At 47.3% G+C, this 17,270-nt stretch overlaps 1 protein-coding gene across 1 annotated transcript in view; it reads left to right on the forward strand.

The window, feature by feature from the left end:
* bcl11ab (BAF chromatin remodeling complex subunit BCL11A b) overlaps positions 1–11,559 on the forward strand; it is a 33,213-nt gene extending 21,654 nt beyond the window's left edge. Inside the window, exon 3 of the mRNA XM_035637739.2 lies at positions 8,425–11,559. Coding sequence (XP_035493632.2) covers positions 8,425–10,400 — 1,976 coding nt within the window. The 3' untranslated portion in view covers positions 10,401–11,559. The remainder of the gene's footprint in view (positions 1–8,424) is intronic.
* The last annotated feature ends 5,711 nt before the right edge of the window (positions 11,560–17,270 follow it).

The raw sequence follows: 17,270 nt of genomic DNA on the forward strand, positions 1-17,270 counted from the left end.
CCAAGCTCACATGCCCTGGTCCTCTCACCCTGAGGTGGTAGGACAGAGTGAAAAATAACTGCATGTTTAAAACGGCCCTTGTTCACTGGTATCTCAATGATGGTCCGTGCTAAACAGCTTCTGGGTGTATTCGGTAACAAACAACTCAGGTCAACATTAGTTGTAACTCTTTGTCCCCTGACGGTTCCCCACAAGCGCCGGGGCATGAAAATGTTATAGTTCACCGCTGATCCAAGTGCATCTGGAACCCCAAGATGCACAGACCCTCAAACTGCTCCAACCGCGGTGCCGTCGCACAGAGATTAAGATAACATTGAGTGGCTTTGGCCTGTTTCGCCTCTCCTCCTTTTCCTTTGCCCGGTCTGCTGTGTGCATCTCATTTTCTCTGGAAACATTATTCACAGTGACAGAGCACCCACGGGCAAAAAGGTATGAGGAGAAAAAGACAAGACTTGTACACACTGGCCTGATGGATGGATTTTGAGATCTGCCAGCCACTAAATGAGTGGGCGGAGAAGACGAGAGGAGTTGTAGCGTGGCACAGGTGTTTTATAGCCAAAGGTGGCGTCCCTTTGAGCGCACGAAGAGAGCGATTTTGAGAAACTACGTGAGCGTGTATCATGGGCCAAGCATTTTAGAGTTAGAGTAGGCCGTGTGTGTGTGTGTGTGTGTAAAGGCAGACCCACTTTAACCTCTCAGTTCTGTCATCAGAGTGTGATAAGGAAATAGTATGATGGAAGTAGGAGTGACGAAGGAGCAGACAGACTCCGGGAAGGACGGAGAGCGGGTGGGGGGTGGGGTGGGGGGGGGGGTGACTCTATCCTCCACACACTGAAGTGTTTACTCAGTCCAGACACTCTCTCTCTCTCTCTCTCTCTCTCTCTCTCTGTCTGTCTGTGTGTGTGTGTGTGTGTGTGTGTGTGTGTGTGTGTGGACTTCCATCAGCTCAGATACCCTGACTGCAGGTCTGTGCCTGTCTCTGGTCTCTAACTGCCCACTCTTCCACTTCAACTTTTCTTCTTGCTCCCTCCCTCTCTCTCTCTCTCTCTCTCTCTCTCTCTCTCTCTCTCTCTCTCTCTCTCTCCCCGTCTGTCTTTCTTGCTCTCTCACAGTGGGCTTGGTAATTTTTGTTTACCCTCTGCGTTATGTCTCACTGCTATCATTTATTTCTCATTCGTCGCTTTTCAACTGTAATAATTATGCAAGCGTTATGTTTACACGTATGTGCATGTTTGGCTTATCTATAAATGTATATTCTGTATCGTCTAAGTTCATCTAGTGCATACTGTGGGTGATAAAGGAAACACTAGCATTTTACTGGCTACATATCAAAGGCGTCAAACCTTGGGCTTTTAGGTGATATGTAAAAAAGAATGGAAGTTAAAGACAATAAATACAATCGGCATCACACTTCATGGTATAGAACATCCTATAAAAGGGTCTTTTATGTTTACAAGAAGAGAACGGGGAGGCATTCCTGTTTAAGTGTCTTTGAGCAGGATAGTTCATTTGTACTTGATACACAGATCCTGCCAGAGGATAGATCTTTTTTATCGGATTAGCGGATAAATGACTTGCGTATCAGCAAAACGTTCTTGTTCTGTGGTAGTATGTTAAATTTGGATTCATTGTAGAAAAAAAGCAAAGCACATGAAACGCGTGCAATGTAAATCAGCACTACTGTTCTGCAGTTCCCTTTCCGCGCCTTATCTTTGTGTGGTGGCCTTGCATACAGGCGAAAACAGCAGCCCGGGTAAATATCAGTCTTGTTAAGCTCCCATGATGCAGTTCTTGTTCATTAACATTATAAAAGTGCATTTGTTTTTTAATAACTATCGTTCAGATACAGTTTTATTGTGAGAGTTGAAGCCATTACTCATTACCCATTCTCATTACTGCGTGTGAGCTTTCATTCGTCTCTCCGGTTCCCTCCTGATAGTGCAATTAGACAATTCAATGGCAATTTAAAACCACTGGCATCTTGTGATTTTTGTGCATCTTGCTCAAATAGTCACCAGTAAAGCTGTTGCTAATCAGCTGTTTTTGTATGTTGCGTTGTGACGTGACTGCAGTGTGTTCACTGCAGACCACCGCAGTCCCCCCCCCCCCCCCATGCGGTGTTTGTGCTCCCTTGCATGTCTACGGAGACTGAACAGGGGGGAAAGCGTGGAGGTCAGATACGAGGCCCTGTATGCTCCGGTGAAGCCGAGTCGCGTCCTGGCAAATGGTATGCAGGATCATAACGCGCTCCACTCGTCCAATAGCCGGAGATGAAACAGTTTTGACAGTGTCGAATGCCCTGCCCCGGGGGCCTTATCATCCCTCGCTGCTCGCCTGCCCCTCTCCCCTGTTTCTCTCCTCCCGATGCTATCTATCTGGAGATTTATGCAGAAATGTGCAGCTAGTCGACCTCCCTGGTCCCCCTCCATCCTTTCTGCGGGGACGCCAGCCTGTCATAGCTGAGCTATGCAGAGATAGCGAAAGCTCAGGCTGCTGGCCTCGTGTCTCACGGAGGCTATCTTGTCTGTGCACTTCACACAGGGATGATGCTTGTAAGGAAAGACAGCAGATGCTCTCATCTGAATGCAGTATTGTGATGAAAGGAAAATATCCATGCATTCTGTTCTATTGTATAATATTATATTCTCTTATATTCTTCATTAGCCTATTTAACTCCCCCCCCCCCCCCCTAAGCTGCAGTTTATTGAGACCTACCTTTCTCTTTGACAGAACAATTTTCACATTTCCCCTCTGTAGTGCTCAGAGACTCCTTGCCCATCTGGGAGATTGCCTGAGTCCCAAAATACCCCTGCTTGATTAAGTCTTCTTATGTACCTGGATATGTGTGCTTAAACTGACACTTGGCAGTTTGCAGTTTCTTTGATTCCAACTCCTTTATTTAATACCTACTCCACTGAGCGTTGGCTTTTGTTGACGGCAGTTTGATCCAGTGAAGCGGATCCCAACTTAATAAATAATCTCCGCGGACGCTTACATAAGCGATGGTCCATTTAATTAGACTGGTTAAGCTTAGGAGCCCAGAGGTCTTTTCACTGTACCATTAGAGGTAGGATGAGAAACAAGTGAGTGCGGCCTCCCACCGTCGCTGGTAAGCAGAGAGCAAATAATGATCTGCATCCGAGACGTGGCTGGCCCAGCCTATTGCGAGGTCTGCCGGACCCGGCCGCACCCAAGCACGAAGCTGTCCAGCTGGGCTTAGTGGGAAAGGATGGATGGATGGAGGAAGAGAGAGATGGACGGACGGACGGATGGGTGGGTGGATGGTCAGTTCAAATACAGTTCAGCCGAGAAAAAGATCAAAGGGAGTAAGGTTACGGAGGGAATCAGACAACGCAGAGCAATTCTAATTTTAAAAGATTGTGGCCAGTGTATTACATTCAAATATAACACACACTCAATCTTACACACACACACACACACAGACACACACACACACATATGCATACATGGAAAAACTCATGTGGTCATACTCGTTAACAATGACCATGTAGACCCATTAAAGGAACAGTCTCACGCATGCCACGCACACGTGCACACACACACACGCAAACACACACACACACACACACACTTGTCTATTGTGCATGGTGCATGCATTCATTGGCCTCTGTGTGGGTGCCATCTGTCCATAATGGTTTCTTAGTGTCTCAGAGACGCCTCAGTTCGACTGTTGCTCTTATCAACTTTCAGGAGAGGGGGAAAGGAAAGGTAAGAAGTGTGAAAGTCCGACTGGAGACACAGCCAGAGCCAGCAGATTACTTTGTACTGGGCACAGGCCCTCAAAGACCACCATGTGCCCCCCCCCCCCTTGCTTTTTCATGCCAGCACGGCTTTACTTCTCTCTTTCCCCATCTTTAGCCTTCCATCCCCTCTCCTCTTTTATTTCTCTCCATGTGTGATGTGTGTAGTAGTTAGTGGTCAGCATCTCTCAATTGTGTAATGTGTGAATCCAAAACCAGCCAGCGTCGCAGGCCGCGGTCCACATTGGCCTCGTAAAAAAGCCCGGGATGCAGGCCTGTTCTGTCCCCTGGCTGGCTTTCTGTTTAGTAAACCGTATTTCCTGTATCCGGCTTTGTCTCAGGAACAAGTGTTGGTCAAACAAGGCTTTTGTCTCTGGCCAGTGGCTCGGCGCACCACAACAAGTCTGGGCCAGGACAAAGGAGTGAGTGTGCGAGCCCGGGTGCATGTGTGTGTGTGTGTGTGTGTGTGTGTGTGTGTGTGTGTGTGTGGCTGTGGCAGAGAAACACAGACAAACAGCGAGAGACAGAGAAGCAGGGTGAAAGGTCAAGGATCCAGAGACAGATCCACAGCATCTCTGGATGATAACATGTGTGAGACACCCCACGCGATACCAAAATATGAACGGTGGTGCACAATTGAATACTTATTAAGTCTTTCTACCAAAACCTTTCCAGCTAAGTCAGTTGAAAGTCACATACAAAGAGGGTGAATTTAGAAAAAACACATGCCAGGGAAGAAGAGCTCTAATGGGAGCCTCCGCCACCTCCCCACCTTCCTCCTCTGCCTCTCCTCTCCCGCCTCACCCTTCACCCCTGTCCAATCCCGGACTGTGAATACCCTAATGACATAAACAGAGTGGTAATCACATTAACGCCAGTTATGGCTGAGGCGCTCCTAAGAGGCACTGTATTGACAACAATCCGTCTTCCCGAGGCACTCACTCCAACACCTATAAACACTTATGAATATTGGCAAAGACCTGCTATCAGCATAATCACTTTTCAGGTGTGTGTGCGAGTGCGCCCGAGCCCAGGCGACTGATATCTTTGGGAAATGGCAGTGACACGCTCGTCCCCCTGTGTCTCTGTGGCTTCCTCCTCCTCCTCTTGCTCCTTCTCCTTTTGGAAGGCCCTGCGAGCTAATCCTGTTAGCTCCCTCCTCCATTAGCTAAATGACCAATATCAGTGAGAGCTGCGTGGTCACATCAGGATGGCCATAGCCCACGATCGGGGCTGGTCAAGGACGAGCGGAGAAAAAAAGCAAATGGAGGTCAAGCCAAGTCTGGTAACTTTTGATTGTATGGCTAGAAAGTTTGGGGGAGCAGGTAGATGAAGGTTCGATTGAGAGGTGAAGGGAGGAAGAGACTTAAGGCATCATTAATGTCATGGATATCACGGCGATGCGTCGTGTTTGGGCTTACAGGGGTAATGGTGGGACGATGTGGCATTGTCATTGTGTGTGTGTGTGTGTGTGTGTGTCTGTGCGTGTGTGTGTGTCTGTGTGTGTGTGTGTGTGTGAGTGTGTGTGTGTGTGTGTGTGTGTGTGTGTGAGTGTGTGTGTGTGTGTGTGTGTGTGTGTGTGTGTGTGTGTGTGTGTGTGTGTGTGCGGTGATTGAAGGAGAGTGGGATCGTGTGAGACTTGGTTTGGGGGTTGGGTCACGAACAATAGAGCAATCTGCATAAGCAAAATGTACACGGAGCCTCGGCCTCCTAGATTCGTTTGTGCGTCTCCGTGCTTTGTCCGGTCAACGCTGTGTTCCGGGACATGGGCATGGATATGGTGTCAGCAGCTGCAGGCGACCGTATCTGCTTTCTAATGCGTCCATTATTTCCCCTCTGCCCTTGCGAACGAGTTAGTCTCGTTTGGTTTTTGCACGAGGCCTGGATGGTTTTCTCTGCCCGATAGCAGTACACAATGTCCATTGGACCCCCCCCCCCCCCCCCTTCCTTTGACTGTTACATTTCTTCCCTGTTCGCTCCCCTTATAGTTTCTTTTTCCCCCTTCCGATTCTCGTTCTCCTACTTTTCTGCCCCTGATCCCCTCTGCTCTCTCACTTCTCATATGCGCCCGCCGTCTTCTCTCCCCCAAAGTCCCCTCTTTCAGCCCATGCCATGAAATGGCAGCTAAGGGGTTGTCAGTGTGATTTCTCCTCTCTGCTGATCCTATTTCAAAGGGACCTGGAGATCCAGCATTAGCTCCAGCTCTCCTGCTCTCCAGCCCTAACTCACCACAGACTTACAGTTACTGGAAGGAGAGAAACAGACGGAGAGAGCGAGAGGGAGTTCTCCTTTATTCCATTAGAGGACGGACTTATTTATAAGATCATCCTTCCTCGCTCGCACAGTTCTCTGCCTTTATATGCTCGCACAAAAAAAAAAACCCTTCAAGGCCGTCAAACGCCTTGTAAGAATGTCATTTCTCCGTTTGAGTAAATGTCCTTCCATTCCTTTGAGGACAGCTATTAAGAACAATAGTGGACTTATTTCAGTTTCTTCTCTGTCATTGCTATGAACGTGGGCATGCGTTGGTCTTGGCTTTTTGGATGCCCATCAATCTGTCCACTCCCCGCTCGGGGAATAACAATTATCGTCGCTGCTTGTGGCATGAGGGCTGTTTGTCAAATACCCATGGATGGGCTTGTGATTGCATAGCACAAGACGCACTGTTTTTTTCTGATAAATAAGAATATGCATTGACTACTGCCTTTAAAGTGCTGTGCTGTGGCCCTCGTGTCCTTCAGAAATGGGGTGGGTTGTCATTAGGGATGTCCCCTTCACGCCACACTTCTCTCCCTCGTTCACTCCCTTCCCTTTTCCCTGCCTCCTTACTTCACTCTTTCTCCTCTGACGGACGTCTTAGGAGGAGCAGACCGCATGTTCCAACCCCCACCCCCCTCTCCCTATCTCGTCCTTCACAAACAACAGAAAATTCATTTTTCGTCCTCGTGCATGCGCCGTCTGCTCACACATCGGCAGAGGGAAGTGTGCATGCGCTGCGAATCAAGGAGAAAAGAACAGGAGAGGCCATGTTATTACAGCTATTTTACAAGTGATATGAGGCTCTCTATTTAAAGCAATAAAACCACACATAATGCAGGAAACATGCATATAACCAAAGCAATGTAATGGGCAGATTTTATTTGTGCCTATGAGAGAGGGAGCAAAAACGCGTATGGGCAAATGGCTTTTTTATGATGGAAAAATTCCATAGTGGGTCAAAGCCCCTTGCAGGTGGCAGCAATTAACTGTAATTTTAGCAGATTGTAATGATCCATAATTTACCAGTATACCCCCCTTCCAACTCTTTTCAGTCAGGAGGAAAAGGTTTGCGTGTAGTTTTGATTGGGTGCACATTTTGTGTCGTGTTCTGGTCTTTAAGTGAGATTGTTCGGAGGGGGCCACGGTGGCCGTGGACGTGAGATGGAAAGAAGAAGCACTGAACACTTATCTGTTCCCCTCTCTTCCACTCATCCACAACATCCCTCTTTCTCTTCTTTGCAGCCATCTTCTCTTTCTGCCCCCTTCTTCACCCCTTTGTCTCGCAGCCCCGGCAGGCTTTAAACATGCAGGACTGTCCATCCACCATCTTAGGTATTGCCCGTAGTCGCGATCGCACACATTCGGCCCATCTTCCGTCCTCCCTCTCCCTCGTTCTCCCTCTCCAGCACAGTGTGGCCATGGTTTTGGGTTCAGTGTCTGCAAATGACTTCAGAAAAAAATGCCCTCCAGTGAAAAAAGAGAAGAAAGGATAAGACTGCCAAAAGATGAAAGAGGGAGCACATTTGCAAGTGGCGGATGCTTCTTATTTTGCATATCTCTCACTTCTGCTTTCCCCTTCTTCTCCTTTTCTCTTCACCTGAGAGGATTTAAATAAATCCATAAAGCATGAAATATCAGAAATAGAAAAAGTAATGCATGAAATGCATTTTCATAGAAGCTTCCCCACCCACACACAAACACATCATTTTTTCGCCTTTGCTTCATTCTGTTGCGGATGTGTGTTTTTTGTGATAAAAGCTGGTGCAATTTATTAACATGTAACCTCTTATTTGTAATCAGCGTTAATATGCAGCATCAGATACATGTCCCACTTTAGCCTGGCTAATTCTGTAAACAAGGCATCGGAGGGGAGATGAGTGTGTTTAATGAGATTAGGCGTGCATTGTCAGGCAAATCTCAGGTCAGTGTGCAAGTGCTATGGAAAGTCAATTATTGTTTGAAATATTCCTATGTCTCCTCAACTGTGTAAATTGTGTATTTGCTGCCTGAGATATGTCTCATTATTGTTTTATTTATTCTTTTGTGTACTCACTGGAAGTTAATACCAGTTTGATGATATTATAAAATGCATATTTGATCTTCCAGAAGTGTTCTAGTTCAGGATCTCGGATTTTGTAATAACACAATTATACAATTATGCCATGCCGTTTTTAGGATTTTTAAAAAGCTGCTTCAATCCGTGCTTTTGCATAAAAATGACTGGTAATGTGATGCACATCAGGGCATTTTCGTAATTGCTAGTTTTTCTTTTACAACCACCGCTTCAACAGTGACTGTAATATCAGTTACGTGTTCATCAGTAAGTAGTTGCTTCAGTCCTTTTTTATTATTATTTTCAGTTGATTAATATTTTGTTTCTCTTTGTGTCCCTTTGTGTTGTCAGATAAAGATGAGCCCAGCAGTTACACCTGCACCACGTGCAAGCAGCCCTTCACCAGTGCCTGGTTCCTGCTCCAGCACGCCCAGAACACCCACGGCTTCCGCATCTATCTGGAGAGTGAGCCCGGCAGCCCCCTCACCCCCCGCGTGGCTACAGCTCCCGGGATGGGGGGCGACTGTGTCTCCTCCCAGCCTCCCCTCCATGCTGTCCACTTAGCTGATGGTAGTCCTTACAGCCTCCTGCGGATGCCGGGCTCTGGGTCCGGCCGGGATTCGGCATCCACACCTCGCGAGGGTCGCTACCCCCGCACCCCACCGTTGTTCAGCCCGCCACCACGCCACCACCTCAGTCCCGATGACCTGGCCCTGGCAACCCACCATCCCAGCGCCTTTGACAGGGTGATGAGGCTCAACTCAGTGCCATTAGAACCCCCTCCGAGCATGGACTTCTCTAGACGTCTACGCGAGCTGGCCGGGAATGCCACTGGGGCTTCCCCACCCCTCTCCCCCAACAGGCCCAACCATATGCAACGGCTGCTGCAGCCATTCCAGCCAGGTTCAAAGCCTCCGTTTTCAGCCACTCCTCCCCTCTCCACCTCTCAGTCACCGTCTGGCTCCCGTTCCACCCCTAATACCGTATCAAATGCAGTCCAGCCGAGCACACCTCTCAAGGCAAAGTCTTGTGAGTTCTGCGGGAAGACCTTCAAGTTCCAGAGCAACCTAATCGTTCACCGGCGTAGCCACACAGGGGAAAAGCCATTCAAGTGTCACCTCTGTAACCATGCTTGCACCCAGGCCAGCAAACTGAAACGACACATGAAGACACACTGTCAGAGCAAGTCGTCAGCACTTAATGCCAAGTCAGATGACGGCCTCTCGACTGCCAGCTCTCCCGAGCCAGGTACCAGTGAGCTGATGGGTAGTGCCACAGATGCCCTCAAGTCTGTGGTGGCGAAGTTCAAGAGTGAGAACAATGGTCTGATGAATGGAGAAGAGGAGGAGGAAGAGGAGGAGGAGGAGGAGGAGGAAGAGGAGGAAGAAGAGGAGGAAGAAGAAGAGGAGGAAGAGGAGGAGGAGGAAATTGAAAGTAAGCCTGGAGTGGAAGAAGAAGAGGGAAGGAATGAATATCGTTTCAGCCTGCGCCTAGAAGGGGCCCGCCACCACGAGAACAGTGAGGCCCTGCATCCACGCCGCCGGAGCTCGTCCCAGGAGCCTGGTGATGAGGATTCAGCCATGGAGTCAGACCGGGCAGATGACGGAACCACCACGACCATGAATGGCCTGGGACCCCTATCCACTGACAGCCTGTCCCGGAAGCTGCTGGATGGAGGGGTCAGCCCCGGCTCCCTCAGTCCCATTTCCAAGCGGATCAAGGTGGAGAAGGACCTCGACCCCCCCACGCCCACTATCCCAAACACAGAGAATGTCTACTCCCAGTGGCTAGCAGGCTACGCTGCCTCACGACAACTCAAGGACCCCTTCATCAACTTCACGGGTGGGGACTCCAGACAATCGCCCTTTGCCTCCTCCTCTGAGCACTCGTCAGAGAACGGCAGCCTGCGCTTCTCCACGCCCCCTGGCGAGCTGGACGGGGAACGGGCCACTTCGGGACGCAGCGGCACCGGCAGCGGGGCCAGCACTCCCCACGGCGGCAGCGGGAACGGCAGGCCGAGCTCCAAGGACGGCCGCCGCAGTGACACTTGCGAGTACTGCGGCAAGGTGTTCAAGAACTGCAGCAACTTGACAGTGCACCGACGCAGTCACACTGGAGAGCGGCCCTACAAGTGTGAGCTGTGCAGCTACGCGTGCGCCCAGAGCTCAAAGCTCACCCGCCACATGAAGACCCACGGACAGATGGGCAAGGACGTGTACAAATGTGAAATCTGCCACATGCCTTTCAGTGTATACAGCACTCTGGAGAAACACATGAAGAAGTGGCACAGTGACCGCCCTCTGGCTAATGATATTAAGACTGAGTAGGCAAAGAGCAGCATGCTGGCAGCTCTCTCTCTCAGCTCCTCTGGCTAAGAAGTGACCCTGGCTAACTAGCCGATAAGTGAGGGGAAAGGACAACAGGGTTAGACACCAGTACACAGTACAGCTCTGTTAAAATCCCCCGACTGGAAAAAGCTGAGTGCATGATCCATCATTGGGGCAATACTATTGCATCAAACGCAAAACTTTTTGAGCCTTTCTATTGTGCAATAATTTACACGTTTTGTATTTTTTTGTAACTGGACAGCATGCTCGGTGTGTTTTGGCTACTTAGAGAGAAAAATTGTCCTCGGCTGGTGGGTTTGGTTGTACATGTGTTGCTGTTGATACTTTTTGTTTCTTCAACATAAAAAAAAAAACATTAATTCTGAGAACCCATGCTGCATACAGTACATACTGTTTTACATATCATGTACAGTTTTGTGTTTCGAACATAGTGGACAGTGTCATATTATCAAAACATCAAGACAAGCAGGGTCACACTTAAGACTGATCTTTGTGAAAGACTTTCCATGCAAGATTGAGATAAGAGATATATATATATAATAAAAAATTGGGCTGCCTATGAAATGCTAGGCACTACGCCATGAAATATTTCTTTTACAAACAGCAATGAAATTAACAATATGGTGTGAAATGACAACAAAGAGTGCCTTGGATATTTTACCCGCATTAGTTAATCCTCCTTTTTGCTATAAGCTCGGAGTTTCAGCTATCGAAGATTACAGGACATTTTTGTGCACATATGGAATAAGCAGGTACTTGCATCAAGCACCTGCATGACCCTGTCGTTTTGTGACTTAGCAGAGCATAAGGAACCAGCTGGAACAAAAATGAAAAAGAAAAGAAAAAAGAAAAAAAAAAAGGTTATGTGTATCTCTGGTAAATCATTTATCTGCCTGACTCATGTATATTGTTATTCTCCAGATTATGATTCTGTTTACTGGCATGTTACATGCTAAAAAAGGAGTAGGAGCTTGGTGTATAGAGTTTTGGTTTAGGTGTTTATCATTTTTCTGGTACATGTGTACCACACTGAGAGGGGGTTGTCATAACCAACGAAAAGCTCTTAATTTTCCAGAGTGTTTTTATTTTCTTTAAAAAAAAAAAAAAAAGTTTGCAGTTTCCTTTTCTTTTGTAAGTAGCACAGAATGTTTTCTTCTGTGTCAGCCAGGCAGGCAGTGTAGCCCCGCAGCCACTCGAAGACCACCGAGTGGGTTTTAGTTGCTCTAAGCCAGACAGATTTTGGGTGAGGGCGGGATGGGGGCGGGTGTTTTTTGGGGCTGGGTGTATGAGGGTATGGGTGGGTGGAGGGCTCCGAGTAGCGGGTGGGGAGTGGGTTGACCAGGTGTCTCTACAAATCAAATGTTTTATGTCCTTATAGTGCTTATTCTCTTTACTGCATTAGATCTTAGAAAAAAACCCTTAAGTAATCTGAAAAACTTTTTTTTTTCAATTAACTCACGTTGGAAATGATCTCGGATGTTCAAATCAAAAGTCAAGAATCTGAATTTAGCAAAAAAAAAAAGAGAGAAGAACTTCCCCTTCCACGCAAGTTTTTAAGAGTAAAATGTACACATTTTGTGTTCTATTGAGTTGACATGCTCTAGACCTCATTGTGGTAGTTGTATCGTTATCTCCACCCCCCTATCATTGTTGATGATATAGCACTTGTCACTCTGCCTTGGATTCTGTATCTGTCTCTCTAATCGGAGGTACAGTGGTTGAGTATAAATTGAGGACCGGATTTCAGATCTGGGACTAAATACGTGCACTGTTCAATTTTCCCAGTTTACAGTCGGACACTCAAGGGAAAACCTATGCTCTTATGCAGACGGATTAGTGTGGTGTCATTGCTTTGCATTCATAACAAGGAAGCGAGAGAGACTGTCGTCAGCCACTGTCGTCAGCCACGTCTCCTCCTGAGAACTGAATCAGTTTGGCTCTCGGGGTATCAATGCAGGAACCGCCATAGAAATATCCTGCTTCATACCAACCATAGAAATGTACTGCTCATTACAGAAAGACAAAACATTCTACACATTTGATTTAAAAAGATAAATGAACTGTGTTGTTGATTTCTTCTCTTTTTTTTAAAGTAACACTTCGATATCTTTAGGGGAGAAACTTATTTAAATTTTGTTTATTTTTTATTGTTGTTTCTCTTCTCTGTCTTGGTGACATCCGGCACTTGATCACTATGTAATGAATTGTGATGGACATGTCTCTCATCTTTTTTGCCTTTACTATACACAAGTCTTCAGGTTGAACAAAAATTTGCATTGGGGAGAGATTTATGATATATAAATATATAGAGAGAACTTAAAACACATAGGAAAATGCACACTCATGTAAGTTCCTATGTTCAAAACACATTTATGGTCTACTTTTTTCCTGTATTTAGAATGGTATTTGAAATTAATGTTCACTTAGTGTAGGCACTTATAGTATTTATGTTGGAGCCTGTATTTTTAACTGTTTTGCCTGTACTCTTTAAAGGTTTCAATGTACCCTTTTTTCTGTAGTGAAAAAAATCCCAACAAGCTGCCACCGTATATTTTCTTAATTTGGCAGGATAATATAGTGTGAATAATTTGTATGCTTGAAAATAAGTACGTTTTTGAAAAATAAAATGTTGTGGTGTCCCCCAAGGGTGAGAGGTCATATAATGGCCTTTTCAGGCAGTCCCGCTGGAGTGACCACAATGAGGTAAAAACAGGTGGTTGTACATATCTTTTTAGTTTGTTTTATATATTTTTCTCTCCTGCCATTTTATATGCAGTAATACAAGCTATTGTTGGGTTTTCTCGGTAGCCAACTTTTTACTGTCCTTGAACATGTACCACCTGACAACATTCCAGCCGTTTTTGAAAAAGACCTTTTGTCATATGCAATCAATCCAACGCCAATCTGAATAGCATTTCTTTTTCTTTTTTTCTTTTTTTTGCTACAGTTTTGTTGTTTTCGTTATTTTAAACTTTGTTTCATCATTGCCAAATGAACCATGGTGCTTTATAATTTAAATATGGTACATGTCATATGCAAGGCATATTCTAAATATAACTGAAATCACAGAAAGAATAAAGTTTGGTACATGTTATCATCGCTGATGGTTTTGAGGTACATTTAAGTTTTCAGCCTGATTTCATCCTGTGTTCTGTATTTACTCTCAAGCTATTTGTTCTGAACTGAACTTGAAGTTGACCTGTGGCATTGGTCGACATTATTTATTATGACTATACACACACACACATGCTCTGTTCAGAACAGAGTCGCTGCAAAAACAAATCAGTTCAATTTTTTCTCCCTCCTGATAAATTGCGATGGCTTAATTACTCTGTCGGATGACCAAAGGTCATTGACCAACCTTTACGAGTTTTCGCTCGACTTACAGATTTCGTTGTTGTTATTTTTCAGTTACGGAGATGCCACTCTATTTTCAGCTGTTTTGTCTGCATTATTCTCTTCACTCAGCCATTTTGTCTTGAAAAAAATAAAAAGTATTACATACATTATCTGAATTTGGTGCTTTTAATTTCCATTTGCATGCTCACCCGTTTACATGAATGTACATTCATATGTATAACACTGCATAAGATATATGTTCAGAACGGAAAGAACCACCAGGTGACACACGCACGCACGCACACACACACACACACACGCACGCACATACAGGCAGTTCAATGCAGGCTACACTGTACCGGAGCACAGTGGGCATATTTGTCTGGATGCACGGCGCCCAGGTGTGTTTGCATGGCTCAGCTTGAGTCACCCGTCATGGGGGTGGAGGTTCACCACCATATCTCTGCTCTGTGGCCTTGTCAGGTCAGCTGAGCGTCTGTGTTATATCTCAAACAGCCCCCTCATCCCCTCCTCTCCCTCTCTCTCGCTGTCCTGCCCCTAACTCCTCCATACCACTTTCTCAGCCGTTGCGTGGTCTTTTTGTCTTTTTTTTCCCCCTCCTCCTCTCTTTTTTGTGTCTCTTTTCTCCCCTCTGTTCATTTAGCGATATCTAACTTCATACACTCTCCTACCGCCCCCGTCTCTCTCTCTCTCTCTCTGTGTCTCCCTTCCTCCGACCTCTCCCTTCCCTGTTTCCTCCTCTCCCCGCTGAAGCACTGGAGGGCAACGTGACAGACTAATCGCTCTCCTTGTCCGAGCCTGGCGCTGTTTGCCTAGCAGGGCCAGATTAAAGTTCACAGATAGAGAGAGGTTCCTGCTTAGGCCAGGTGTTGACAGTTAAGATAAAGCAGAGTTGCAAGGAAGTGGGGGCGGAGGGGCGGGTGCTGGGAGTGAGAAATTGTTCGCCTGTGTGTGTTCTCGCTCATACATGCACTTCCAAAGTTTTAGGAGGGTTGTTACCCCCCCCCCGGCCTTGTCCCTCCCAAGTTCAATGTCAAGAGAGCAACAATGCTCTGGCCCACAAATCCCGCCACCAAACAAACCATGCATAGCAGACATAGTTTTCCCAGAGCAGATTTGGGCCCTCGCCTACCATCCCCTTCCCCCTCCCCTTCCTCCCTGTGTACACATATGTCCTCAACTCGTAAATGTAACAGACACAGCCCTTTGATTGAAAGGAGTGATTTGGTTGTGTTTGCTGTGCGGGGGGGGGAGTAATGCCAATAGCCCCCCTTTGAACCGCCTTCTTCTTCAAATTTGTTTTCCATTTGCGAAACGAGACGTTGGAGAAAATGTAAAGCGTTATTTTTGTTACTCCAATTCCTGGGCGAGTCGGGGGGGGTACGCTGATTCTCTGTCGAAGGGCAAGAATTTATGAGTTCATTATGCTAATTGAAACTAGTTCACAAATTCTCATGAAGAGATAAAGAACCAACCCGACCCCCCCCCCCCCCTCTCTCGCTCTCTTCTGCTTTTCCGTTCCTCCCCTACTTCACCTTCCTCTCTGTCCTGACTTGCCTGCGTGTTTAAAGCAGGGGAGGCCTCCCAGGCATAGCTGGGGAAATCCTGTCCAGCAGAGAGTCGGCTCATTGAGTTGACTCTCTAATCCTGCTAATATGCCACTTCTCCCTGTCCGCTGCTCTCCCTCTGTTCCTCTGCCTTCCTCCTTCTCTCTGTCGCTGTACGGTCTCCTCCCTGCATCAGCTGTCAGTGGATCATCTCCCCCCTCGTCTCTCCTATCCTTCCTTTTTTTTTGTTTGCTATGTTATACTCTGCACTCTGTCTGGCTCCTTGTCTTTGTCCATTCCTCTTCCTGTAGCTATTGCCTCTGTTTCAGACCCCCTTTCTTTTCTTGGATTGGAGTCTGTCTCATGAGTGCCAGTTAGTAGAGGTAGCTGAAGAGTAGAGATGGAGAGGCCGACTGCAGCTGTGCTGGGGTGCAGTGAAGAGGGGGCCTCGTCCGGGCTCCTTGGAACAATATAAAAGCACTAATCACCCAGGACAGCTGACACCCAGTGCCTGGAACACACACACACACACACACACACACACATACACACACATACATACACACACAAAGATCTGAGGATTGCCAGTTTAGTGTGGAAGGAGAGGAGCTCTGCCCAGACAAGACTTGCAGGTCCGGCCCAGCTAGAAAACAAAGTCTGTGTTTTGTCTATGGGCAGCGATGCTTCGGGGCTGAAAGTGCTTTCTCGCAAACATGCACACAGACGCACGTACAGTGTGCCTATGCAAACACACACTCACGCCCACTGTGCAACAGACATGACATGCGTGCATGCACGCACATGAAAACTTGAAAGGCCCTTTAGCGCACCGGAGTAGACTTGCACATTTGTGCGCAGACATGGAATCAAACACACATGCTGATGCTGGAACACAAACCACATAATGGACTGGGTACACGCACGCCCAGACACACACACACACACACACACACACACACACACGTGCGTACACAAAAGTGTCTTCGGGAATGTGACCTTTTCCCAAAAGCCTCCCTTTCCTGCCCCGGCTCCCCTCCCCCTCTGGCTGTGTGAAGACTGAAGGGGTCAGGGGTCAGGTTTTGGGGGGCTGGAGATTAGGTTTCACATGACTGAGCACCTTTGTTGGGGCAGGCCGACAGAAAGGAAACGTCCAGGAGGGTAGCTGTGTCTGTCTGAGGAGAGAGCGAGGGCGAGCGAGCGAGCGAGCGAGAGGGGGGGAAGGGAGAGAAGAGGGACAGAGGGATGGATGGAGGGGACGCGGCTTAAGTTGAAGTTTGGTCGGGGCAGGGCCGGCTGAAGTTGAAGTGCAAGAGCTAGGAGGAAGTTTTTGAGGAGCACAGGGGAGGGGGAAGAAGAGACAGGGGCAGAGAGGGAGAAAATGTGAGAACATGAAAAAGAAAACCAGAAAAACCTCACCAGCATTCCTCTCACCCTATACCTCTGCCTTTCCCCCTGTAGCTCTCCTTCTCTCCCTCTTTTAAACGTCTCCCTCCCTCTCTGTCTCTGACCATGTGGCTTCTCTGTCGGGCTGCGGCCAGCCAGTGTCCTCAGTGCCTGCTGGCTGTGACGATCTCCCTCATGACCACACAGCGAGAAGAAAGCCCCAGCCAAAATAGTGAACTGGATCACAGCAGAACCCCCCCCCCCTTCTGTCCTCCTCCCTCTCCTTCACAACATCTGACTCGTTGTCTGCCCGCTAGTCAATATGTGCTGTAACTGGTAGTGAAAATCTTGGCAGAGACCTGGATTACCTCGCTGGTGAAGTATTGCCTTAAACGTCTGTTTTTTTCTTCCTTCCCTTCTCTTCTTTCCTTCTTCTCGGACGGAGAAAGAAGGATTTTTAACGACATGCAACGGTTTCAGCTGAATGAGTCACAGAGGTGGGACTGGTACCGCTGATGGCTTCCAGATAAGGTGAAAACTTTGACCCCGGAGTGAAAAA

The sequence above is a fragment of the Scophthalmus maximus genome, chromosome 8, assembly GCF_022379125.1.
Source record: "Scophthalmus maximus strain ysfricsl-2021 chromosome 8, ASM2237912v1, whole genome shotgun sequence".
Classification (NCBI taxonomy): domain Eukaryota; kingdom Metazoa; phylum Chordata; class Actinopteri; order Pleuronectiformes; family Scophthalmidae; genus Scophthalmus; species Scophthalmus maximus.